Below are 26125 nucleotides of genomic sequence, written 5' to 3'. Positions count from 1 at the left end.
CCGTCCCCTCCCAAGAGCTGGTGCCAGCAATTTTCAAGGTTTTTAACAGGGTCATTTAATTTCCCCCAAAGTATTTCTAAGAGACTCAAGCAGAAGCAGCCTCCTTTCAAGCTAACAATAGGGGACTTCTGATATGTCCTTTTTATTTTCATTTTCCTGGGTCTGTTGCAAGCTCTTTCTTTGAGTGTGATCACAAATGAATTTGGGGCCACATGACTGTGTGCTTCTGGGCACCCCCTGATTGGTTTTGGAGGCCCTACTGCTTACCCACTCACCACAGTAGTCATCCCTTCACAAAGCTTCTCCCAGAGGCAGGTAGCAAGCACATTTTTTTCCATGAGCTTGGGCAATAATAATAATTGTGGTATTTGTTAAGCACTATGTGCCAGGTACTGTACTAAGCGCTGGAGTAGATACAAGTTAATTAGTTTGGACCCGGTCCCTGTCCCACATGGGGTTCACAGTCTTAATCCCCATTTCACAGATGAGGTGACTGAGGCCCAGAGAAGTGAAGTGACTTGCCCATGGTCACACAGCAGACAAGTGGCCGAGCTGGGATTATAATCCACATCCTTCTGACTTCTGGGCCCTGATCTATCTACTAGACCACTCTGCTTATTCATTTAACTTCCCTGGGCCTGTTTCCTCATCTGTAAAATAGGGCCAAGATACCAATTCTCCCTCCCCTTAGACTGAGTCTCATGTGGGACAGGGATTCTGACTGACCTGCTTATAAGTATCTACCCCAACGCTTAGTACTGGGCAAGGTTTTTTAAAATACCACAATTGTTATTATTTGGGCATGGCCTCTAGGAATCCCCCAGGAGCCAGCTCAGCATATCTTGGTCCCTTACTGCCCAGAACTGGATGGATGTTGACCACCCATCGATAATTACCAAAAAGTGACAACAAATGATTAAAAAATATAGCCTTTTATTTGCAGAGACAAAAAGTGAGCAAACCTTTCTTAAATGGGCGTAAAAAATAAATACGTAGCATGTTCATCATTAGTTAGCTGGAAAGTATAGTTTTAAGCTGAAAGCCACAAACTTAAAAAAATATGTTTGGGATTTTAATAAACTAAATGTCCTTTGTCATCATTTAAATGTGTATTTTAATATATATACATATTTACAGATACAAATATGTCTTACATTTGTTTCTAAACTTCATGATACATTCCCCTAACTCCTGAGGAAAAATGTCAGTAGAAAAAGTGAGTTAGAGAGTATATGAGGCATTTGCTCTTTGGTAATTAACCTTTTAATTCAGTACTCCACAAGAGAGATCCAGTAGTCACCCCGGAGTCACCAGCCTAAGAGAATGTACCTCAAACCTGTGTCTACTCCTCCCAGCCAGAAAAAAAGGGGATAACAAGGGGGACCCAGAAAGGGGATGGACAGAGCTGCCAGGCTCTCCTTTTGAGAGGAGAATAAGGGGAACCCAGGACTCCTTACCCCAAGCATCCATCACCACTGACATAAGAAATGGCAGTCTTGGATCAGACCAATGTCCAGCCAACTCATGGTTCTGCCTCCAACAGTGACAGCAGGATGCTTGGATGAACCATGTGTTGAAGCCCGGTGTGGGCAGGGATTTTCTCTCTTAATTGCTGAATTGTACTTTTCAAGCACGTAGTACAGTGCTCTGCACACAGTAAGCGCTCAATAAACATGACTGAATGAATGAAATAAATGGTAACCACTTGGCTATCTACCTTAATGGTTATAGATGTACCTCAATATCTTTAGTTTCCCCCCCCATCCCCATCTCTGTAACTTTCCCTCTGGGACCCTCGTATGGACCTTTCTCCCCATGAACCTGTCCTCAAACCTCCTGATATTTTCTGCCTGCACATATCCCTTGGGCAATAAATCCCAAAAATGTCAAAGACAGTGCCTTCTGTTGTTTACTTTGGAGCATCAATGGGTGTCCATCATCCTACCAATGTCACATTTGCTGAATGGCAATTTACTGTTTAACCCTGGCTTAAAATCCTTTTGATTCTGTCATTCCAATTATATATCCTGGGAAGTCTAGACTGAGGGGGTCACTCATTTTAGACTATCCTCAGATACATCTCCATTCAACTTGGTTGTTTTAGTTGTCATCAACGTGGTTGTCTTTCTAAACTTCATGGTACCATCCCCTAACATCAAAATGTCAGTTAGAGAGAAAATGAGGTATTTTCTCTTTGGAAAAGAGCATTTTATAACAGAGATATCCCTGGGTGGTCCCAGCACCAATTCTAGAATTTTCTCCGGACCAATTATGTCTCTCCTAAAGCAACCTGGGGTCCACAGTTGCCATGTTCAATGTGGAATCTCAATCTGGGCCCCACTCTCCCAACCCGAGATGGAACCTTGTGGAAAATATTGGTTTAAATGACTTTGTTATCAACAGATTCACAGAGTAACTGGTTCTTACAAGGTGAGCAACCTGGGAATTGTGTTGGGTGGTGCGGAGGGGAAGACGACCCAGAATGGAGTGCAGGACAAAGCCCAAAAGAACTTTCCAAAACAATGAATTCTCCTCTGTGAAGTCTAACAACAATTATAAGAGTAATATGGGATGTAGGACTTGGAGGGGAGAAAGACTTAAACGGTGATCTGTTGGTTTTCTCTGAAAAAGGGTCTTTGGTGTGTCCCACAGATATCCTGAAATATCCTGAACATCTGGTCGGGCTGCGGCTCTTCAGAAATCTGAAGCATCTGGCCATTAGCACAGCTCTTGCCTGCATCATCCACTAGCTGCCGCACATACAGCTGCTCAATCTAGAACGAGCAGAAAGTTGGATGTTAAAATAAAGACGACAATGCTCCTTCTTCTTGATGTTCTTCCCAACGCCCACCCTGAACTCCTGCATCCCATAGGATGGCAGTCCAGAAATGGTATTCCCACACCTCTGAGCCAATTCTAGATAAACACGGAACAAGACAAACAAGTTTGGGGAGGCAGTCAGGGCTCCAAGGCGAAAGGGCTCTGCATCTTTTTTCCTCCTTAGCCCTCTGAAAACCAAACCCTGATCTGGCAGGAGAGGAATGCAGACAGCATTCTTTTATTCTGGGGATGTGTTACCTGTACGAGAATGAGTTTAGTGCGTAAAGGTGTCACATCTGGAAATTCTTCCCCAAAGCACAGCATCACTCTGCCATCGGGAAATCGGCCTTGGTTGTTGTAGAATTGCTGGAGCTCTGTGAAAAATGGGAAAGGGTACATGTCTGACAACCAAATGCTCTTTGCATTTATTCTCACATATAGATATAATGAGTTCATCCTAGGCAATATCCTAATAGATCTCAAAACACATAGAACCACATCAGCAAGTGTTTATTAAGCACTTACTTGGGCAGAGCACCATATTGGGTTTTAGGATTGATACTTGTTAAAAATGTACGAGGAAGAAAATGTGGAAGCGCAGCTCTCTGGAAATGCCATTCAGGTGACCTATGACACTTACTGCACCTAGCATGCCCACAGAGAAAACAGGATTTGAGCTAAGAATCCAGCACCTCTCTCCAGGAGTACTGAAGTGGCCCACAAGGCTGCTTTAACATGTAAGAAAATGGGACAGCAGGTGAAGCGCCACTTCCCACGTCTACCCTAACTCTAATACTCCGCTTCCACCACTCTTCCTGCTACCAGGCTAAAACAGCCTCACTATAGAGTGTGTATATGGAGGTACAGATATGCGAATGGGCTCCAGGACAACAGAAGATGGCAAATTTTGACCTGGGCAATCCTATTTTTCAGTTCCCCTGACCATCAGGCCATTGATCTGGCCCTGTCTTCCTCATTACAGAAAATACAGAGACTGAAAAAAATATCAATTCAACTGAGTGACAATTACCATACAGCCACCTTGCACAACCACCCCTACTAGAGAGGAGGGGGTTCTGACTCTGGACCCTGAGAGCACTGACTGGAATGAATCAACAGAGGCAACATCTGATTGATCAAAGCAAGTCTACGATCATAACCAGGATACCTGTGTTGTTTGGTTAGAGCCCAACTTGTGTCCTTTAAATAGGAAGGGACTGAAATCTAAGCAAGGATGCCATGGAAGGAGGACGAACACAAATTCACAATGAACTCCCATTTTGGGGAATAACTTCAGACAATAAATAGCGTTAATTAACTTTCCTGTGCCTCAGTTTCCTCATCTGTAAAATGGGGATTCAATTGGCCCATTCTCCCTCCTGTGCACCCCATGGGAGAAGGAACTCTGTCTGACCTGATTAACTTGTGTCTACCCCAGCCCCTAGTACAGCACTTGATACATAATATATGCTTAACAATGACCACAATAAGAATGAGAATAATTTACTGATGGCTTGCTTTGTGCAGAGCATTGTATTAAGTGCTAGAGAGAGTACAATCGAGTGAGTAGACATGATCCCTGCCTTCAAGGAAATCTAGTGAGAGAGACAGTACAATACGAGGTAGGACACAAAAACACTTAAAAAAATGTTATTTTAACTAAAAGTTTTATAACTGAGGAATTTGTTAAAACAAGAGTATACTATAGTGCCAAAGTCCCTAGAGAAGACATTGAATGAAGCAAAGACCTGAGCACAGAATTTTTTTAAATAAATAAGAATCTGGATTTGTGTTGCATAGCAAGTACTAAAGGAAGATAAACACTATACAAACCTCTGAAAAACAGGTTTGTGTCAAATATCTTGACTACTTCATCCCGTTCCAGCTTATTGGGTCTGTCTTTATACAACACCGAGTTGCCACTGCAGAACACCCGCCCCTGGCACAGCCTCTTGATGAAGATGCCTTGCTTGTTGCTGTGTAATAGCACTCCCCTCTCCAGGTGGCCAAACAGTTTCTTGGTGACCTGCTTCTGACGGTCATTTTGGATGGCTTCCGCGGAGGGGAATCTGATGTGCTCCAGGCTCTCTGGGCCGTACATCTTCTCATTGTGCATGGGTGGCTGGTTCAAGGAAATCCGGCAGCCCTCGGGGTAAGTGGTGGTGGCATGGCCCACAAGCTTTCCTCCATAATAAAAGCTAATCACCATCTGGGAATAGCCTGTGGAAACAATTCATGTAAAGAGATGGGTACATTAGGCGGGGGGCGGGGGGGAAGGAGGTGGACACGGACACACACACACACACACACACACACACACACACACACACACACACACACACACTCGCCCCACCTGCATAGAAGCATTATTATATAAAAGCTTCAGGTGCAGACTAAGTTACATAGGTCATGGGCTCTACCTCTGAAAGCGACAGACTACTCTGCAACTTAGCAGCACAACCTAGCATAAAGAGCAGGGTCCTGAGAGTCAGAGGACCCAGGTTCCAATCCTGACTTCTTCACAAGTCTGTTGTGTGACCCTAGGCAATTCACTTAACTTCTCTGTGTCCCAGTTACCTGATCTGTAAAATGGGAATTAAGACTGTGAGCCCCACCTGTCCAACCTGATAAGCTTGTATCTACCCCAACGCTGAGTACAGTGCTTGGTACACAGTAAGTGCTTAACAAATACCATAAAAAAAAAGGTACCCAACTGCTCCAATCCTCAGTTTCTGCTGCCTCACCATGGAATGGCTACTATTAAGAAGGCTGATGCTTCACTCTCTGTGGTAATTGGCGTAGGGGAAAGAACACAGGACTACAGAGTCAGGAGTCACAACCTAGGTTTGAAACCCAAATGCTACTGACGTGTGATTTTAGGCAAGAAGATACTGTAAACTTCCTGGGTCATAGCTTCCTCACTGGGGAGAAGACATCTGCTCTCCCCTCAGATTCTGAGCCCCAGGTGGGATAGGCACAGAGCCTGATCTCATGACTTTGTATTTTCCCTATTGCTTAAAGCATTGGTATGCTTTTTCCTGCTGAAAAAGATGGACAAGCCTTGAACCAGTCTTAAAAACTTGAAGTCCAAGAACCTTTGCGAAGGAATTACTGAGCTACTAGTTTGTGTAGCACCACTCACACTCTCTTGACCCACCAGTCATGTTAATGTTGGGACAGTGATGCAACAAACAAGCAGATGAACAGAAATGGAACACATAAAAACCCAATTTATGATCAAAATGACCACAGCATAGTGCCAAACACTGTGGGCACAATAGTGAACACGCAATACTCTTTTAAAAATTAGTCACTCCCTTCCTGTAGGTTTAGGATTCTCTTCCTCAAGGGCTTATTAAAAACCATATTTTAAAAAAAAATCTCTAGAGCCTCAGGGGGAGACAGAGTAGAGTCACGTAAAAAGGCGGCATTTGGGAATCACAGCTTCCTCAGTGCTGTACTCTCCGCCGGCCTAATATTTGACTTATCAACGCTTCACACTGAATGTCCTTTTTCAGACCTTTACCCAAGCATAAAAAGGTACTTCAAATGTCTTCCTTCTGCCTCTCCAGCTATAGCTTACCTTCCCTTTTTGTTGCTAATTTGGTTACCTATATAAACTCCTAGTTCACTAATGTAGACTTGGCCTGAGAAGAGTCAAAGAGCCACATTTCAGAGGGTGCCCCAATATAGACCCTGTTTAAACAATCATCCTATTGTACCGATATCTTATAACCTGATTTGTTACATGATTTTTGGCAATTAACAACTTCTTTGTGCTTCAATTTCTCGCTCTGCAAAATGGAGAAGTTTGCTGTTCACCCAAAGTTTTAGGATGGATTTTATTTGCATGGCCTGGAACACTCTACGCTATTATCTGTCACCTATTTCTAGAGCAGTTTACAGGAGGTGGATCTAGAAAATTTTGTGTGAGACCTCCTCTCCAGCCAAAATAAGCCTTCTTGAGACTCTCTTCCCTCCTTAAATTGGCTTTCAAACTGCCCCAGCCAGAGCATTCATGTTCCTGACAAGTGTGATGTCAACCGGTTGTCAGAAAGATAAAAGTGGCCCAAAAGAGCCTTTATCAATCAATCTCTGGTACTTATTGAGCACTTACTATGCACAGAGGACTGTACTAAGCATTTGGAAGAGTACAACAGAATTAGCAGACATGTACCCTGCCCATAACAAGCTTAAAGCCTAGTGAATCCAGTCTCAAGTTGGGAACACCGGGGGCTGCCTGATAGTGATGAAATGGATCTCATGATCATTGAGAAACCAATAAAAAAAGAATCAAATCAATCAATGGTATTTATTTAGCACTTACTGTGAGCAGATATCACTGTTTTAAGTGCTTAGGAGAGGATAACACAACAGAATTGGTAAACATGTTCCTTGCCCACAAGCGGCATGACTACTTCCAGGGCAATTTTCTCCAGAGAACTCAAACTGCTCTTCAGATTTCTGAGATATTTTTTAAACTTATAAATAGGCAAATAGGAAGACCAGAACAGTTTGCCAATCACCCCACAGCAAGTCATTGATGGCCCTGTGAAAAGATGTTAGTTTCCTGACTCATCAGAGCAGGGAGTCTAATCTCTTTGTCAAAACACTAAAATCCCAACCCAAGAGTTTATTAAGTGACCAAAACTGTTCTTTGATTCCCTGATTCCACCATGTTCTACTCCATGTTAAACACTGCAATAGCGAATCTGCCACTGTACCTGAATGATGAGGTTCATATGTAGAGTACCCAGTCACTAAGGGCAAAGCTGTTGGGAAAAAAAAACAAACGAGAAAATTCAGATCTGCTTCAGTTGATTCCCTTTCCCCTTGACTTGAACACCCAAGTCATTTTCTTGTAAAGTCAGTGTAGCGTGTCCTCCCAACCATACCACAGCCATCCGCTGCATTCTCAGTGTTCTTCCCCTCCTGAACATGAACTTATGGTTTCGTGAGAGCAGAAAGCCATTAAGGCTCACCCAGACCGGATTAGAGGTTTGCACATCCTCAACCCTGGAGCCGGGGTTCTTTACAAGCACATACTAAACCCATTCTGGATATATCTCAACTTCATGTCTTTTCTCGTGGCTGAATTACTTCAGGGGGGCATTTGGACATTGATCCACTGATCCGTGGAGTAAACCACACTTTTAAATATCTTTCTGGAAGGGAAGTGGACACCATTTGCCCATCTGGTCTACCCTTGGTCCTCCCCAGTGTGAGGGCCCACAATCCATAAGACATCCCCAACCTGGGGTCCGGCATTCTTGGAATCATCCCAACCTACCTGTCATTCGTCCTATTTACCCATGCATGTCCTAGTACTCAGCAGGATTGATATGCCAGGGATGGTGAAAAGGTATTTTACTGTATTTGAGTATGCACTAAATACCATTACTATGGCAGGATAGGGGTGAGGCGGCTACAACTCTCTCCAAGAATCAGTATAGCCTGAGAGGAGCTAGCATAGCATTCGGTCTTCAAGGGAAGACCCCGGGGTGGAAGAGGAAGAAGGGAGGAATGCAGAAAGCCTCATCTTCCCAACTGTGCTCAGGGTCCCAATAATTCAGAGCAGCAACCTCTGAAACCAGTGGAAAGAAATAAACCCAAACTATGATATGAGAATTGAAAGATTATTCCTTACCTTGGCTAGACTGCTGTATCCACCAATCTGGTGGAATTGGCTGGCTTCTACAGGTCTCCTGAGGGGAAGGACTCCTCTTTATTATTCCAAGATATTCATCTACTGAGGGCTAGTCAGCAGAAGAAAAAAAAACACATACACACACACCTCTCAGATTTTAAAAGTAATAACTGATGTACTCTAGAATTAATTTGCTTCATTTATCAATAGGTCTTATGTATCAACTGCCTCATGTTTGGAGAATTCTAATACAATGAACAATAAGACCTTCAGTTCAGCAATTTCTGAGACTAAGATATTAAAGCATACCATATGCCAACTGAGTGTAAGTGTGCTATGCTACTTCCATAGCCTTGATAAACCTTATTAAAGCAATATATTTAGATTAGGAGGAACACCTGTCCTAGGCCTTCCAACAGCTGCTGAAATGAAGGTAGTAAATCCAATTTACAGAACAATTCACAATGTTATTCTTTCTATGATAACTGATACGATAATCTACTGAGCTGACTCTCTGGGCTAGATCAGCAGGAAGAGGCAAAAAAAAAATGGTGAGTTAATGGAGAACTAAAGAATTTCTGCCCCAGCTAGGGTGAGTCAACCATTGTTTGATCTTACATAAATGTCAGTGGTTCAACTGAAGCATCATGAAGGTGTGCTCCCCTCACACTTTTGAGAGTGTGGTTTTTGATGATGATCGTAATTAATGTGTATATGAATTTACTTTATAGGGAACTGTCTCAAAAAATGTGTCCACCATTGCATGATAATTAGGAGAGACCAGCTGAGGGAGTCAGAAGCTCCTAGTCTAACACTGGGCCGGAAGGTCCAATGTTCTCGGGAGACACATTTCTCTCATTCAACCCAAAGATTCAATCTGTGATGAGATCCTGTCGGTTCCACCTTCACTACATTGCTAAAATCCTCCCTTTCCTCTCCATCCTAACTGCTACCATGTTAATCCAAGCAGTTTTCCTATCCTGCCTTGATTACTGCATCAGCCTCCTCACACACCTTCCTGCCTCTCCCCACTCCAGTCCGCACTTCACTCTGCCCCCGGGATCATCTTTCTACAAAAACCATTCAGTCCATCTTTCCCCACTCCTCAAGATCCTCCAGCGGTTGCCAATCCACTTTCACATCAAACAGAAACTCCTTTCCATTGGCTTTAAAGCAATCACCTTGCCCCCTCCAACATTACCTCACTGCTTTCCTACTACAACCCGGCCATGCTACTCTAATGCCAAGCCCCTCATTGTAACTCAGTTTCATCTATCTTGCAGTCAGCCCCTCACCCTCGTCCATCCCTCTTCATATCTGACAGACGACCACTCTCTTCACCTTCAAAGCCTTATTCAAAGCACATCTCCTCCAAGAAGCCTTCCTTGGCTAAACCCTCATTTCCTCTTCTCCCACTCCCTTCTGTGTCACCCTCACCCTTGGATTTGTACTCTTTATTCACCCACCTTCAACCCCACAGCACTTATGTATATATCTATAATTTATTTATATTAATGTCTCCTCCTGTAGAGTCTAAGCACCTTGTAGGCAGGAAACATGTCTAACAACTCTGTTATACTGTATTCTCCCAATCTCCCAGTAAGTATTCAATAAATGCCATTAATTGATTGAGATGACCAAGAATCAAGATCTCAGGGAATGGGTAACAGCATGACCCATGACCTCTAGTCTCACACCCTTATCAAACCATATGAAGATGCTTTCACCCAACTGGGAGCTGAGGGAACACCTGCAAGCACTTGAATTTGGCACATGTGCTTCTGAATGGGGAATTTCAGTGAGCAGGTCATGCAAACTGGCGGCTCCATAGTAGTTACCTCTTTCATTAAGTCATCTATTTCAGATCGGTTGCAGTCCATTTCGGTGACTTCATTCACGCTGCTGCTGTTCACCATTCCTATTTTGCCTAACAAAGAACAAGTACAGTGATGCTAAGACAAACAGCAGGGAACAAACCAAATGAGACACTCAAGATTGAAAGGAATGTCAAAAAGATTGTAAGAGAAACAACTGTACTATCAAATTAGGAAAATAACAGCAATCTACTAGAATTCTCCAAGTATTTTAGTGAGGTTTACAGAGAAAAAGTTTTAAGTGCTCAAATGTCAAAACCTTCAAAAACCACAAGACTCCTAATTGGCTATTTCTGAATGAATGTTTAACAAACTCACTTTTGAACATGTAGAGAAACAAACTTTGCATGGGCTAAACCTAAAAGTTGAGGCATTCGGAGATGCTGAAAGAAGATTTCCTGCCAGAAAAATTTTGCATGCTTACAAAATATATATGTGAACATACATATATATATAGCTGGCAGGAAATCCCTTTACAGTTTTTCTGCAGATTCACACATACATGCACACACACACACACACACACCCATGCACACTTGCAAGTATAAGGCCTACAGTTATATATAAAACTTTAAACCAGAGTTGATAGCCAGAACTGCCAAACTCCAACTGAATAAATAGAAAGGACAATGAATTTAGTGAGCATCCGTTGCTAAAAATACCACATTATTCTATCTTTAGGGTACTCTAATTTCTTTGCCCCCACTCCCCCACCTCCCACCGCTTCCAACACCCAATGCTCCAATTTCATCCCTAGGATAATTTTGTCTCTGGGGATTAAAGTGAACTCTAGAATTCAACCTAAAAATCTACGATTCACTTCCACCCATCAGCCACAAGAATAAAACTGACTTACTATACTGAAGGTTAGGAGCCCTGCTGGGTGACCAGGGGAAAGAGCGCTGCTCTGGGAATCAAGCTCTTAAGTACAGTGCTATGCGCACAGCAAATTCTCAATAAATACCACTGATTGATTAAATCAGACCTGGATTTTAGTCCCAATTCTGCCTACAGAATTGGTTAATGAGGGCAAAGACTGCACATGTACATAACACCTACTTGCACAATGCATTCTGTGCCCCAGCAGGAATACAACTGGCGGAGATAGGAGTGTGAATGCTGCTGAGCAAGTCACTAACACAATCATCAATTCCTCTTCACAGGTTCTCAGTCCTAAAGTCTGAGAACTGAAGTTCATCCACCATTCCTGCCAGGGGGCTCCATCATCGCCATTGGAAATTAAGTACCAAAATGGAAATCCTGACTGTGTGCGTTTGTATGGTAAATTATTTGCATTTTGGTGCAGCCCATAAATTCCATAACTGCATTCTCTCCTCCCCCTACTCCCACCACTTCTCACAGCTACCAATCCTGGAAGATTCGCAGGAATACTGTTAAGGTTCATAAACCACTTCAGAAGAATAAATAATTTGTCTATCAATGTCTATACTTTACCAACTAATCATTTATTTCCTCCTCACCCCCCAAAATACTGGTTGTGGGTTTTTTTGATACTTTGGGCCACTTTTACTGTCTAGCTATTGTATGGCACTTGAAAATATGAAAAGGCTTGCATAACTCACCTCAATAATTGCCTACACCAACCTAATCACTGACAGTGACAAAGCTCAGCTCTTTCCAGTCTGCTCTGACATAGTGGGCATTTTTAATCACATAATTCAGACAGAGTGCTATTAAAGATGTAAGGAATGTCCTTTCTCTAGCCCCCCATCAGTCTGGATAAAACACAGTCCACTGTCAGCAGAAACAATTGCAAGCACATGTACCACATTGATCAAGCCATCAGTACTCTGACGTGAAACCACTTTAACATGAGGTTCTTTAAGAACACAAATACCAGGCTACAGGAGAATTGACTGTGTGATTCCTTTTCTGTGATCTGAGGCCACCCAGAGCCAGAAGTACCAGGAAAGACTCTTCCTCTCTACCTGGAGTGTACATATGCTCTTTAAAGCAAAGGCATGGAATTCTTCATTCACTCACACAGCAATGTGCTGAGAAGCACACATGCTTAGACAAGAAAACTGAATGGCAGTTTGGAAAATACATTTAATCTAAGCAGATAAAACTGGCTGCTTAGCCACCCTGGTTCAGTTCAAGTCAACAACAGAAGGTTTGGGAATTGACATTTTTTGGCCAAAGTTCAGCAAAAAATTCCCTTTAAGAATGCCAACTTAGGCTCAGAGAGGCATACTGTGTTCCTCTAATCGGCTGAAACAGCTGATGTCTAGGGTAACTATCTCAGCGCTTACTACAATACTTGGCACCTAGTAAGTACATGACGAATACCACAATGATTATTATCATCATCATCATTATTGAGCCTGGAGGTGCTGGCAGCTCTACAATTCCTTCATCCCTCAGCCACCAGTCTGCCCAGGCTCAGGAGATTGCCCTGCGGCCGCTCAGGTAATGGAATAAGGGAACTGGATTTAGAAGGTGAAAAAAGTTAGATTTGCTCCCTGAGGAACCAGCCAAGGAGTCTGCAGTACAGTTCCTGTGGCAGGATCAGAAGCAGAACTAGTGGCATGTGGCTCCATTTGTTCATCGACACAGCTCAAACCCCACATGCAACAGTTAGCCATAGAGTGTCAGGTCTGCCCTACCAGGAGTTGAAAATAATGAAACTGTTATAGAAAAAGGCCAGGGAGAGATGCCATAAGAGCACTCTGGTTTCAGAATTAGAGAACTCTCTCAAGCACACTCCACCAGAGCAAGTAGGATCTAAAATTTCTCTAAACCAGAAAACAGTCTAGACACTGTCTCCAGTAACAATAAAATCGGTATTCTTCTAAGGTCTATTTCTAAATATTATCCATTCCTATTGGAAGTTGCCATTTTGAAGTCAGAGGAAAGGCATTTTAACGTTTGGATGTACAACACAGCAAAGAAATCTCATTGTCCCTAGCTAGTTGGATTATATACATATATACATCTTTTTATATTTGTGAGAATGTGTATGCTTATATATGTATGCTTATGCAACAGCCACCCATTCTGTCATTTCCATCTTCTAATTAAAGCTAAAGATTTGAGGGCTTTAGAATGATTTAGTGCAAAAGTTTTCAACTGGGGATATGTGTGCTCCCAGAGTGATAGCTGCAAACTGCTGACTGGGTTCATGAAGGAGGCAAGAATACTGGAAATCCAGCAAGGACTGAGGCAGTAATGACACAGAAGACAAACTGCCTCAACCGCTACAGCCCCCATGGTCAACTCCCCAGATCTGTGCCTGAAGCAGCCTCATAGCCCCAACACAAAAACTCGGAAAAGCAGTGGGGGGGCCTTTAGTTTTTCTTTCCACATGCTCTACCAGACCAACAGGCTCCAGACTTCAGGAGATCAGACCTCTGGGTAGGAGTGGAGAAGTGTATGAAAGGGCTGGGTGTGAGGACTTCAAGTTGAATCTGGAGATCTCAGGGGGACAAAGCTGAAAAAAACCTCTGCTCTAAAGTTTGGAAAGGGTGGTTAGTTACATTTTTGTTCTTCCTCGGGAACTATCCGGTAAACTTTGTATGGCTCAGAGATGTCCAATTGGGATCGATCTGTCACCTCCTCAAAGTCTGGGCTCTTATTCAAAGCACAGCGTAATCTCGTCTTCCAAGTCGCTGGCTCAGCTTTGTCACCTTCTTTAAACTTCCCTTTAAAGACTGCCCATGCCTAGAGAGAGGGGAAAAGAAACATAAAATTAAAACCCACTGAAGGCCCAGTATCACAATTGATATTTGACTTCCTGCCATTAACATTAGGATCCAACAGGTTATTCATTTGCAGGTTTCATGCACTGCAAGGTACAAAAGGAGACCTCCGTATGTGAGATTAGGTAAAGGCTTTCCCTTAGCACATAAAAGGTGGACACACTAGATACCCTTGATGGTTAAGTAGCACCAAGAGGAAGTTACACTTGGTTTCACTAGAGTTTTCAAAACAAAGCCTTTGTTGTTCTTTTCAAAAAAAAAATCAAATCCTAGCTGCAAGTTTAGACTGAATCATACATTATGCAAATTCCCTGAATATAGAAAATTGTTATACTGCTATTCTTTTAATTACTTCTTTTGCACTTATAAAGCCCTTCTTCATATGTTTTGCTACTAAATCAAATAAAATGTTTTCCCCTTGACTGACTGATTTTGTTCACCCTAGTTTAGCAACCTTTGAAGCGTCCAAGATCCAAACATGGACCAAAGATCCAAAGTAAGAAATTGAAGGGAATTAACATTTTAGTTAACAATATATCAAGGCTTTAAACTTACGAGGTAAATCCATTTGTAAAGAAAAGATAATGTGCCCCAGATTAAATGAACTTGGGCTTCCAGGGGCATAATGACCAAAGTAATCCTCTGGGTACATTACAAGCTCTAAGAATCATTGGAATTGTTCCATAAACAGATGAGATAAGGAAATTCAAAGTTCAAGGCCAACATTTTCTCTTCCCAGCTCATCCTTCTGTGTGTGCAGACAGCCTATAGCAGTGATAGGAAATCCAATCAGTAGACCACCCTCCATATATCACCATGAGTGTCCATTTCCTTTTCTTACATAAGCACAAATTTATTTTTTAACTATTTCCTCAGAGCTTCGGTTATTTTTATTCAAGGGCAAAAACTGTCATAAAATACAAGATTTGAAATCCATGTTGCATCTAAATACGTCTTGGGAAATGGACATTATTGACATTTGTAATTATTTAAACTTAAGGCATACTCAGATGTATGTACCAATAAACAGAGCTGTCAAACTAGACACAAAATGGTTTCTGGTTGGAGACAATTCCAAAACAATATGACTTATGGAGATCTGAAACTTAATGACTTCGGATATATCCAGAAAGCAGGCAAAGGAAAAGGATAGATTTACAGAAGCAGGTCTAGAAAGAGCAGCAACAGCTGTTTTACTAATCAAAAGTTCAACTGTCTCTAATTTTTTTTTAACCTAAGGACATTGCTTTCCACTAAACAGCAATCAGAATTAAATGAAGAAAGGTCAAGACTTGCATTTTTAATTAACAAATTCATATTTTGTTCTTTAAATGGCCTATTTTTCCCAGAAACGGATTTTAAATGAAATAGCTCGATGGATGAAATAAACCACTTATCCGTTCATTTCTTACCTCTAAAAAACCTGGTTTGAAAGACTATTTCCAAGCACCGTGCCATGAAGGGCTAGATGCAAGAAGCTACCTAGAGATTAAACATTGCTTGATTCAGGAAATTGTTCAGACTGACGCAAAACAAGGTGCACAATTCTTCAAGGTGGATTTGGGGGCACTTTGAAACACTCAAGGTACATATTGCCTTATGTCCCAATGTCACCATGTTTCTAGCTGAAGAGTGAAATCGTTTCAGCCTCAATAAAATGAATATGATTGTGAGTCATGCACAGCAGTGATGTAGAAAATGGTAAAATACTTGTGTCTCAGTCAGTAGAGATTCCAACTCTCGATTCTAGGTTCAGTTTGGCCTAAGCAGAGGGAAAAGAATGACTGCACAATAACACAGTATTCAGAAGACAAAACAGATTTAATTTTATCTAAACAGGAACTGGGAGGCTTTTTATTGATGCTCGATATAAAGGTCTTAAGTGGATCTCAGTGTCCTAGACAATGCACTATGCAAAAGAAGCCAACAACCAGGCAAGATGTGGAAGTCCAAATACCACAGAGAAGAGGAAACTGGGTTCTATTCACTTGAAGAAATTGAGTGACTAAAAATCAGAATTTTCAAACTAGGAGCTGAAACCCCTGGAGGATTCAGAGGGAGGTTGTGCAATGCTCCAAATAGCTTCTGAGTGGTAGGACGGGCAACTTTCCTACTTTCCCAACTCTGAGGAACTCTTTTGATCCCAAGACAAGCATAAAGTGGCAGATACAGGAGCCTCGGGGGGAAATCACAGCATAAAAAAGTTTGAGCTTAACCTCTGCAGGTGAAGATAATAATGGTAATGAGTTTATTAAGCACCTACCGTGTGCAAAGCATGGAACTAAGTACTGAGAAAAAGTATAGGTGTTGGAGTATTTGCTACCTGGGTTTGGTTCTCAAAAGGTCTGTGGGTCACGGGTCAGTCTTTGGAGAATTCACCAAACTGGTAGGTCTCCTTTTATTATGTCAGACTGGCTTTGTGGTATCCTGGGCTTATACCCCCATCAGAAGGAAATGTGAAGAACAAAACTATCTTGATAAATATTTTTGAGATCCACTTGGGAAATGAGGCCACATTATATATAATATTACCATTATTATTACTTTCAAATTTAATTAAATGCTTTCTTAATTAAAATACTGGATACCAGACAGAGGATTTGATATCATTAATTCCAGAATTAGTACTTACCTATGTTTTCATTTTTCTCGTCCATACAAATGAAAAGACTGAAAAGCAGACAAATAGATCTACTGTCTGTTGGGCAGATATAACTGCCCAAGCTTAGCTACACTTTCTTAGAAAAAGCGCAAGGTCTTTTTTGTGTTTTTGAACCTGCCTTCTCCTGTTATCATTACAGAAGTTAATAATGGGGCAAAATTATAAATCTTATATACAGCCAAGATTGCATCTGTGCTCAAGAATTATAACAAATCTGCTATATTTAGCTAACTCCCCCTCATCCCCCCACAACAAAATATAAACACGCTCACATACAACTATTCAAGGCAATAGCTTCCAAACATTTGCCAACTCGTGATAACCTAAAATCCACATTTTATATTTCTACAGAAAACTTCCTCCCAGAAGGTGATTGTACAATTCTAATAAATGAATATTTTCCAGTGTCATAAATTTTAATGAATTATAAAAATAAAAAATAAGAATGCAAGGTGTGCAACTTTTAACTTATATAACCCTTGACATATATATGCTCTAAAGAAACTTTAAACGAAACTTCAAGTCAAAATTACTATTTCTGAGGGCATTCCCAGGTTAGACACTTTATAATCTATATTTTTACTTCAGATTCCTGACTTACAAATATGGCAGTAGTAGAACTGTGTGATAGTAAAACAGACAACACAGAGAAGGAACATTGCAATTCCATTTTGCAGTGAAATGTTATAAATTATGCTTCCAAATTTCATTTTAATTCCCTTTTTGTCATGTATGTCACTAGTTCATACAATTCAAAGTTGCACACGGACTTTATAAACACACTTTTAATTGCCCGCTGAATTTTTTTTTTTAGTTGCAGCTCAAATGTGCCAGAAGCTCACTGTGGGCAGGGAATGTGTCTGTTTATTGCTATATTGTACTCTCCCAAGAGCTGAGTACAGTGCTTTGCACCCAGTAAGAGCTCAATAAATACAATTGAATGAACAAATTAATGAAAGAAAATGCCTCGGACAAACTGACTGATTGCCTCGGACATACTAATTGATTCTGATGAAGGAAGTAAAGGGGTACATGCATTATGTGTATCAAAAGTCAACCCCCACCCCGGGGGGTTGATTATTCCTTGCCTGGCAGACTTAGGATATGAATATGACACCCCAGTTTGCCCTGTAACACTTTTTACTCTGATTTAACATCTCAACCTGGTGACAGAATGTGAATATCACAGTTAGCAAGGAAAGAAATTGGTCTCAATACCTTGAAAATGGAGGCATCCACCTCCTGGTTATAATCCTGCTTGCCAGCATGTTTCCAAGGGATGCGAAACATGCTTTTCTCATCGTTTTCCCAAATCAGTCCTGGGTACATGTTACTGTCAATCTGTTCAATCAGCCACTGTCTGAGCCGTCTCCCGCCATTCCTATCACACATGCTTAAAAAAAAAAAGAATTGCAAAATATATATTAAATGCTCTTCAATTCAGTCCTATCCTCTAACCGTGTTCAATAAAGGAATACCACAGAAACCATTCGCTATAGGTTAATTCAAAGAAGAAAACTGCATGGTAACTGTTTTCCTATATAGGTAGGATATAAAACGAGGCTGCGGTCCAGATGCCAGAGACATCACTTTGAGGGAGAAATATTTCATTCCATTCTTCACACGGCATGAATTTCACATTTGTCACACAATTCTATTCTCTTAGAAACAATTTAGCTACACCACAAAATTAGAATAGCTAGACCCAAACAAATTGCCAAATCTAATGTTGCTTAAAGCACTCTTTGGAACTTAGACATCTTGTCAAAGCTCTTAGGCTTTCTCGAATACCACGCACAGCCTCATCATGCTATATTGTTTTACAGTCGCTATTTTTAAGGACATCAACTGGAAATCCCCTTGACAGCTGGACAGGCACCCACCCAAAAAAACAACATCTTTTTCCTCTGCCTATAACCTCCTTCAACAAGAGGTGGTATTTAAACTGGGAGCTTTACGTTTGAATGGAATAGCCTATTTTGAACCCCAAAAGTAGCAATGCCCATCGGAAAACTAAGACTACAGCTGCATCCAGTGTCAAACTGGTCCACGGAACAACAAAGCCCTTGCTCTACAGTTTCTCTCAGGGAAGGGAGGCTTTTTGAATCTGGGGGCCCATACTTTATAGCCTGGGATCCTTCTTACATAGAGAAAGAGGAGAGGGGGACTCTGGCTATATTTTCACCAAAGCTGGTTTTATCCTCCGGTTTACCCGAGCCACTGAGCAGAAGAAACAAGGAGCCAGGGGTGCGACAGACCTGGTAATGGGGGTAGAAAGGGCTCGTGGGGGGGCCAAGGTCACCCTCACCTCCTCCTCTTCCTCCTGAGAGCAAACAGCAGCACTGTGGAGAACATCCCTTCCCCTCTTTGCCGCAACAACGCCTGCACACAATTGGAGGGAACCCAGGATCGAGGTGTCCCCCTCCCCAAAACCCTCCCTGAGACCGGTGGGGCATGGGTGACCTGGGGAAAGACCTACTGCCATGACCTTTACCAACAAGATTTGGATAGGCACGGCGGGATCCTATGGACCTTGGGTCAAGGGGTTGAAATGGACCTGGGATCAGAAGGACCTAGGTTTTAATCCTGGATCCTCCTATTGTCTGCTGTATGACCTCAAGCAAGTCACTTGGCTTCTCTGTGGCTCAGTTACCTCATCTGAAAAATGGGGATTAAGACTGAGCCCCATGTGGGAAAAGGACTGTGTTGAACCTGATTTACCTTATATCTACCCCAGCACTTAAAACAGTGCCTGACACGTAGTAAGCACTCAACAAATGCCAGGAAAGACAAGAAAAGAGAAGAGGATGTGCAGAATTCTCAGCCCAAACCTGTCACTGGCATATCTACAACGCCTCCCAGTGAAGGAAATGCGAAGGAAAAGGGTACGTTATTGTGAGTTCTAATTTTCCTTTTTAGGTGCTGATGTGTCAATTGATGTGAAAGATTGTTAAGGAGTGACCATGCTAGATAACTTAACATTAAAGCAAGCCAAGCTTCCCAGACAAAAAAACAAAAAACAAAAAAAACCCAAAACCCATTCAAAAAGCACTCGGGGCCTAGTTCTAGGACTTATAATCTGGCTTTTTTCGGAATGGTGAGAGAAGAAACAAACTAGGAGACCTTTCTTCCTCTTTTTTTTTAAATTGGATATCTAAATTTTTCAGCATGCTATATTTACATACCAACTATTGCTGAATCTCTTAGGCCTTTCAGTGGAAGGGAAAGGAATAAATAAGTTAAATGGTCTCAGTACAGATATAGCCTTAACTAGATAATTATCCAGCTACTTTAATTATTAACAATAATCATTAATTCATTGCTGGTGCTCAATAAATCATTAATCATGGAATCAACTTTCAGGAAAACTACATAAACAGCATCACGTTTTTCCAGTTCATTTCTTCCTGGATTGTAAGGTAATAATTCTTATTTTAGCTAAGTCCTATCTAATGATAATCTATAGCTCTATACATTTTGTCAGGAGGAGTTACTGGTCAGGCGGTCAAACTTCTCAAGTTGTGTCCAATGATGATAATAATAATGATGGCATTTGTTAAGCGCTTACTATGTCCCAGGCACTGTTCTCTGCCCCCCACCAGCCCCCAATCTGGAAGCATTTATGCTCTCCCTGCAGAGTATCTCAGTAGGCCTTTCCAACAGCAGCACATGACATTCTCACCTTTAGGCCAGGTGCATGTTTCCCCCGCCCCCGCCCCAAATGGCACTTTTACTGGAAAGTTGAACAAATCCTTCCACTCTCCTTCTACCCCCAATCCTCCTGGTTTGAATAAGGCATTTCCACCGTTCTCAGCCAGGTGCCTAAGCCAAATCCTAGAAACCAGCCCTTGATACCTTGTAATGCGGCTATTGAAACCATTGGCTTTTACTCCCCCGCCATCCCCCAAGAGAAACAGCATGGTCTAGTAGATAGAGCACAGGCCTGGGAGTAAGAAGAACCTCAGTTCTAATCCTGACTCCACCAACTGTCTGCGGTGTGACCTTGGACAATTCACTCAGCTTCTCTGAGCCTTGGGGGTTAAGCCTGTGAGCCCCACATGAGACACAGACTGTGTATGAACTGATTAGTTTGTATACGCCCTAGCACTTAGTACAGTGCCTGATACAGAGCAAGCACTTAATATCATTATAAAGAACCAAAAGCAAAGTGAAGGAAGTATTCATGGTGAAAAGAATATTACAAAATTACACTCTCCATTTTCCACCTACTAGAAAGCAGTTAGCTGCCCTGAAATACGTGGGCTAGCTTCCATTTAAAAAACTGTCTTCATTGCAACAACTCCAAACCTTCTGGTCCAAAATGTCTCATTAGCAATGGACTCTGCAGCAAACTTCTGGCTAGAAAGGACAGTTGCCCCTCGCTTGGTGATTGAAGGAATGAGGACAGTAGCCAAAGGCCTCGGTCAGAGTCAGAAAAATGAATCCAACCAGGGATCTGCTCAGCCATTTCAAAGCCTGAGTTCCTTCCTAAACTGGAATCAACAAATGATCAGTTCTTTTCCTCCCGGCTATTTCCCACATCAACCTCACCGCCTTTGAGCCGAGGCAGAAGGCCCCTTCATCCCAGAGAGATGATCAAAAACACTTCAAAACGATTTTGGAAGAATCAGGTCCATCTTTGACATGTCTATGCATTCAGAGACCCTCCTTAGGCCTACCACAGAAATGAAAATTCAATCGCATGGACTCCCATTCACTTCAGACTTCTTTCACTTTAAAGCTGAAAAAGTTCCTATTCATTCCACAACATTGGCATTGCACTCATAATTTCTCTGAAAAAAAAAAACACTGATCCCCATGATAAAAGTAATTTAACCATCCTAACTGAGTTTAATCAGCTCTTAATCTGCTTTGGAGACTAGATGAAGTAAAACATATTAAGTAATAGAGAGAGGACCTGCCAATATCCTAAAGAGGATTGTGATTATTCCATTACTCTCCAAGAGAGGCTGGAAAGGAAAAAAAAAAATCACTAAGGCCAGGGGAATAGTTTCTCATTTAAGAAGGCCTTTAGCAGGAACTAGAAGACAGAAGCATCCAATTTACCAGAGAGGCACCAAAAATACCGTATAAAATAGGGACATTACAGCCATATGTGGGTAGGGTTTTTTTTTTTCTTCAAGCCAACACATGGTCTGTGGAAGTAGAGTCTAGTCCGCAAGGGAGCTTTTAGGTTCTTCTCTTGTTTCTCCCATCCTTTTTTCCTAGCATTCCAACCATCCACGTTAACGGTTTTACTTATTCACTTTAATAACCACAGATTTCATATTCATATGTGACTTCTTTGAGGCCTGAGGCAGGAAACAGGTTGATATTTCACGTGCATTTCCTTCACAGCGTGTTAACAGCTAAATGTCAGCCTCGCACATGTCTGAACCAAAGGCCACTGAACTTAAAGAAAACTAGAGAAGGGCCTGTAGCCTTAAAAGCAGGCGGATCAAATTCCCATCTGGCTTCCTCGGGCTTAAATTCCAATTCCAAAATAAACTTGGGGCTTTAGGGGTTGAAAAGCAAATCTGTGCATTCTGCGTGGGTACAAGTATACGGTGAATGGTTTAAAGGGAAAGAAACAGCAAATAGTGCTCTGGACCCCCTCAGGGAAATCCCCATCCTCCCTGCCCATAATTTAAGCAGAGGTAAAGCAGGGCCGATCCTACTAATACACCTGAAAGACAGGCACTCTTCTCATCATTATCATCATCATCAATCGTATTTATTGAGCGCTTACTATGTGCAGAGCACTGTACTAAGCGCTTGGGAAGTACAAATTGGCAACATATAGAGACAGTCCCTACCCAACAGTGGGCTCACAGTCTAAAAGGGGGAGACAGAGAACAAAACCAAACCAAACCATCGCCTGGGCTTCACTGCCAACGATCACCAGCTTGGCCCTTCAGACTAAAGTTGGGGATCTGATCGAAGTTGCCCCCCACCCAAAATGAGAAACCTCATTCCTCAAGCCCCGTCTCAGAGGATCCATTGAAGGGAAGCAGAGTGGCCTAATGGGTAGATCCCGGGCCTGGGAGCCAGAAGGTCGTGGGTTCTAATACCGCCTCCACCACTTGATTGCTGTGTGACCTTGGCCAACTCACTTTACTTCTTTGTGCCTCAGTTCTCTCATCTGTACAATGGGGATCGAGACTGTCCCACGTGGGAGAGGAGCTGTGTCCAACCCAATTTGCTTGTATCCACCCCAGCGCTTAGTACAGTGCCTGGCACATAGTAAGCACTTAAATACCATGAGATACCACGGGCTTGGGAGTCAGAAGTCGTGGGTTCTAATTCATTCATTCATGCATTCATTCAATCGTATTTATTAAGCGCTTACTGTGTGCAGAGCACTGTACTAAGCGCTTGGGAGGTTCATGTCGGCAACATACAGAGACGGTCCCTACCCAACAACGGGCTCACAGTCTAACCCGGCTCCGCCACTTGTCAGCTGTGTGACTTTGGGCGAGTCACTTCACTTCTTTGTGACTGAGTTACCTCCTCTGTAAAATGGGGATTAAGACTGTGAGCCCCACGTGGGACAACCTCATGACCTTGTATCTACCCCAGTGCTTAGAACAGTGTTAATTAATTAATTAATTATGGCATTTGTTAAGCACTTACTATGTGCAGAGCACTGTTTCGCACATAGTAAGAACTTAACAAATACCATTATTACTATATTATTTTGATGATGATGATGATAGAGAAGCAGTGTGGCTCAGTGTAAAGAGCGTGGGCTTGGGAGTCAGAGGTCATGGGTTCGAATCCAGCTCAGCCATTTGTCAGCTGTGTGACCTTGGGCAAGCCACTTCACTTCTCTGTGCCTCAGTTCCCTCATCTGTAAAATGGGGATTAAGAGTGTGAGCCCCACGTGGGGCAATCTGATCACCTTGTATCCCCCCCGAGCGCTTGGAACAGGGCTTCGCACATAGTAAGCGCTTAACAGCGTGGCTCAGTGGAAAGAACCCGGGCTTTGAAGTCAGAGGTCATGGGTTTAAATCCCGGCTCCGCCACTTAGCTGTGTGACTTTGGGCAAGTCACTTCACTTCTCTGGGCCTCAGTTACCTCATCTGTAAAATGGGGATTAAGATTGTGAGCCCCACGTGGGATAAATTGATCACCTTGTATCCTCCCCAGCGTTTAGAACAATCAATCAATCGTATTTATTGAGCGCTTACTGTGTGTAAGCGCTTGGGAAGTACAAGTTGGCAACATATAGAGACAGTCCCTACCCAACAGCGGGCTCACGGACTAAAAGGGGGAGACGGAGAACAAAACCAAACATACTAACAAAATAAAATAAATAGAATAGATATGTACAAGTAAAATGAATAGAGTAATAAATATGTACAAACATATATACAGGTGCTGTGGGGAAGGGAAGGAGGTAAGATGGGGGGATGGAAAGGGGGACGAGGGGGAGAGGAAGGAAGGGGCTCGATCAATCAATCATATTTATTGAGCGCTTACTATGTGCAGAGCACTGTACTAAGCGCTTGGGAAGTACAAATTGGCAACATATAGAGACAGTCCCTACCCAACATTGGGCTCACAGTCTAAAAGGGGGAGACAGAGAAAAAAAAACCAAACATACTAACAAAATAAAATAAATAGAATTCATTCCCAAGCTCAGTCTGGGAAGGCCTCCTGGAGGAGGTGAGCTCTCAGTAGGGCCTTGAAGGAAGGCCTAGAACAGTGCTTTGCACGTAGTAAGCGCTTAACAAATACCCAAATTATTATTATTAACAAATCCCAACATTATTATTATTCTAAGTGGGGGGAAAGGCCCTACCTGTCAGTCGGAGGAGGGAGTCCGTGGCCCGGGCTGCCTTTCCACGCGGCTCGGGTCTGGCGGCTCTCCCCGATGGGAGCCGAGCGAACGAACGAACGAACCGAGCCGAACTGCCGAACGACTTCGGATAACAGAAGGTGCGAGCGGCCCCCGGCGGGGGCAGTATAAGCGCGAGGGGTGGGGCCCCGAAGCCACGCCCACCAGGGGTTCGGCCCGCCCCAGCGGACCAATGGGAGGCCGGCGGAAGAGGCGGCTCGCCCAATCAGCGTCGGCAGCGCGCGGAACCTTCTCCTAAGCGCTTCTTTTCCGAGAAATGAGACGGCGGCGGCGATATTCATTCATTCATTCATTCATTCATTCATTCATTCATTCATTCATTCATTCGTATTTATTAAACAATTACCGTGTGCGGAGCACTGAACTAAGCGCTTGGCAACACATAGAGGTCGTCATTCATTCATTCAATCGTATTTATTTACTGTGTGCAGAACACTGTAGTAAGCCCTTGGAAAGTCCAAGCAGAGAAGCAGCGTGGCTCAGTGGGAAGAGCGCGGACTTTGGAGTCACGGGTCGTGGGTTCAAATCCCGCCTCCGCCACTTGTCAGCTGTGTGACTTTGGGCAAGTCGCTTAACTTCCCTGGGCCTGTTAACTCGTCTGGAAAATGGGGATTAAAAGTGTGAGCCCCACGTGGGACAACCTGATCACCTTCTATCCCCCCCCAGCGCTTAGAACAGTGCTTTGCACATAGTAAGCGCTTAATAAATGCCATTATCATTGTTATTACAAGTCGGCAACAAATAGAGACGGTCCCGGGGCCGTCATTCATTCAATCGTATTTATTGAACAATTACTGTGTGCAATCAATCAATCAATCGTATTTATTGAGTGCTTACTGTGTGCAGAGCATTGTACTACGCGCTTGGGAAGTACCAGCTGGCAACATATAGAGACAGTCATCATCATCATCAATCGTATTTATTGAGCGCTTACTGTGTGCAGAGCACTGTACTAAGCGCTTGGGAAGTACAAGTTGGCAACATACAGAGACAGTCCCTACCCAACAGTGGGCTCACAGTCTAGAAGGGGGAGACAGAGAACAAAACCAAACATACTAACAAAATAAAATAAATAGAATAGATATGTACAAGTAAAATAAATAAAGAGTAATAAATATGTACAGACATATATACATATATACAGGTGCTGTGGGGAAGGGAAGGAGGTAAGATGGGGGGATGGAGAGGGGGACGAGGGGGAGAGGGAGGAAGGAAGGGGCTCAGTCTGGGAAGGCCTCCTGGAGGAGGTGAGCTCTCAGTAGGGCCTTGAAGGGAGGAAGATTACAAGTCGGCAGCAAATAGAGACGGTCCCGGGGCCGTCATTCATTCAATCGTATTTATTGAACAATTACTATGTGCAGAGCACTGGACTAAGCGCTTGGGAAGTACAAGGCAAGCAGGGTGGAGTCGGCAACATATAGAAATGGTCCCGGGGTCGTCATTCATTCGTTCAATCGTATTTATTGAACAATAACGGTGTGCAGAGCACTGAACTAAGCGCTTGGGAAGTACAAGCAGCGTGGCTCAGTGGAAAGAGCGCGG

General features: G+C 42.8%; 1 protein-coding gene across 1 annotated transcript; it reads right to left on the bottom strand.

Moving 5' to 3' along the window:
• Positions 1-914: 914 nt before the first annotated feature.
• IRF8 (interferon regulatory factor 8) lies at positions 915-24621 on the bottom strand. Its single transcript, XM_038754492.1, has 9 exons — positions 24527-24621; positions 17941-18115; positions 13839-14022; positions 10306-10394; positions 8468-8576; positions 7545-7592; positions 4654-5040; positions 3079-3194; positions 915-2774 (listed from the first exon to the last, which is right to left on the bottom strand). The coding sequence occupies exons 2-9, from the start codon at positions 18112-18114 to the stop codon at positions 2598-2600; spliced, it is 1284 nt and encodes a 427-aa protein (XP_038610420.1). The 5' UTR covers position 18115; positions 24527-24621; the 3' UTR covers positions 915-2597.
• Between the last annotated feature and the right edge of the window lie 1504 nt (positions 24622-26125).

Source organism: Tachyglossus aculeatus, chromosome 11, assembly GCF_015852505.1.
Source record: "Tachyglossus aculeatus isolate mTacAcu1 chromosome 11, mTacAcu1.pri, whole genome shotgun sequence".
NCBI classification, from domain to species: Eukaryota; Metazoa; Chordata; class Mammalia; order Monotremata; family Tachyglossidae; genus Tachyglossus; species Tachyglossus aculeatus.
This window is presented reverse-complemented; position numbering and strand designations above follow the sequence as displayed.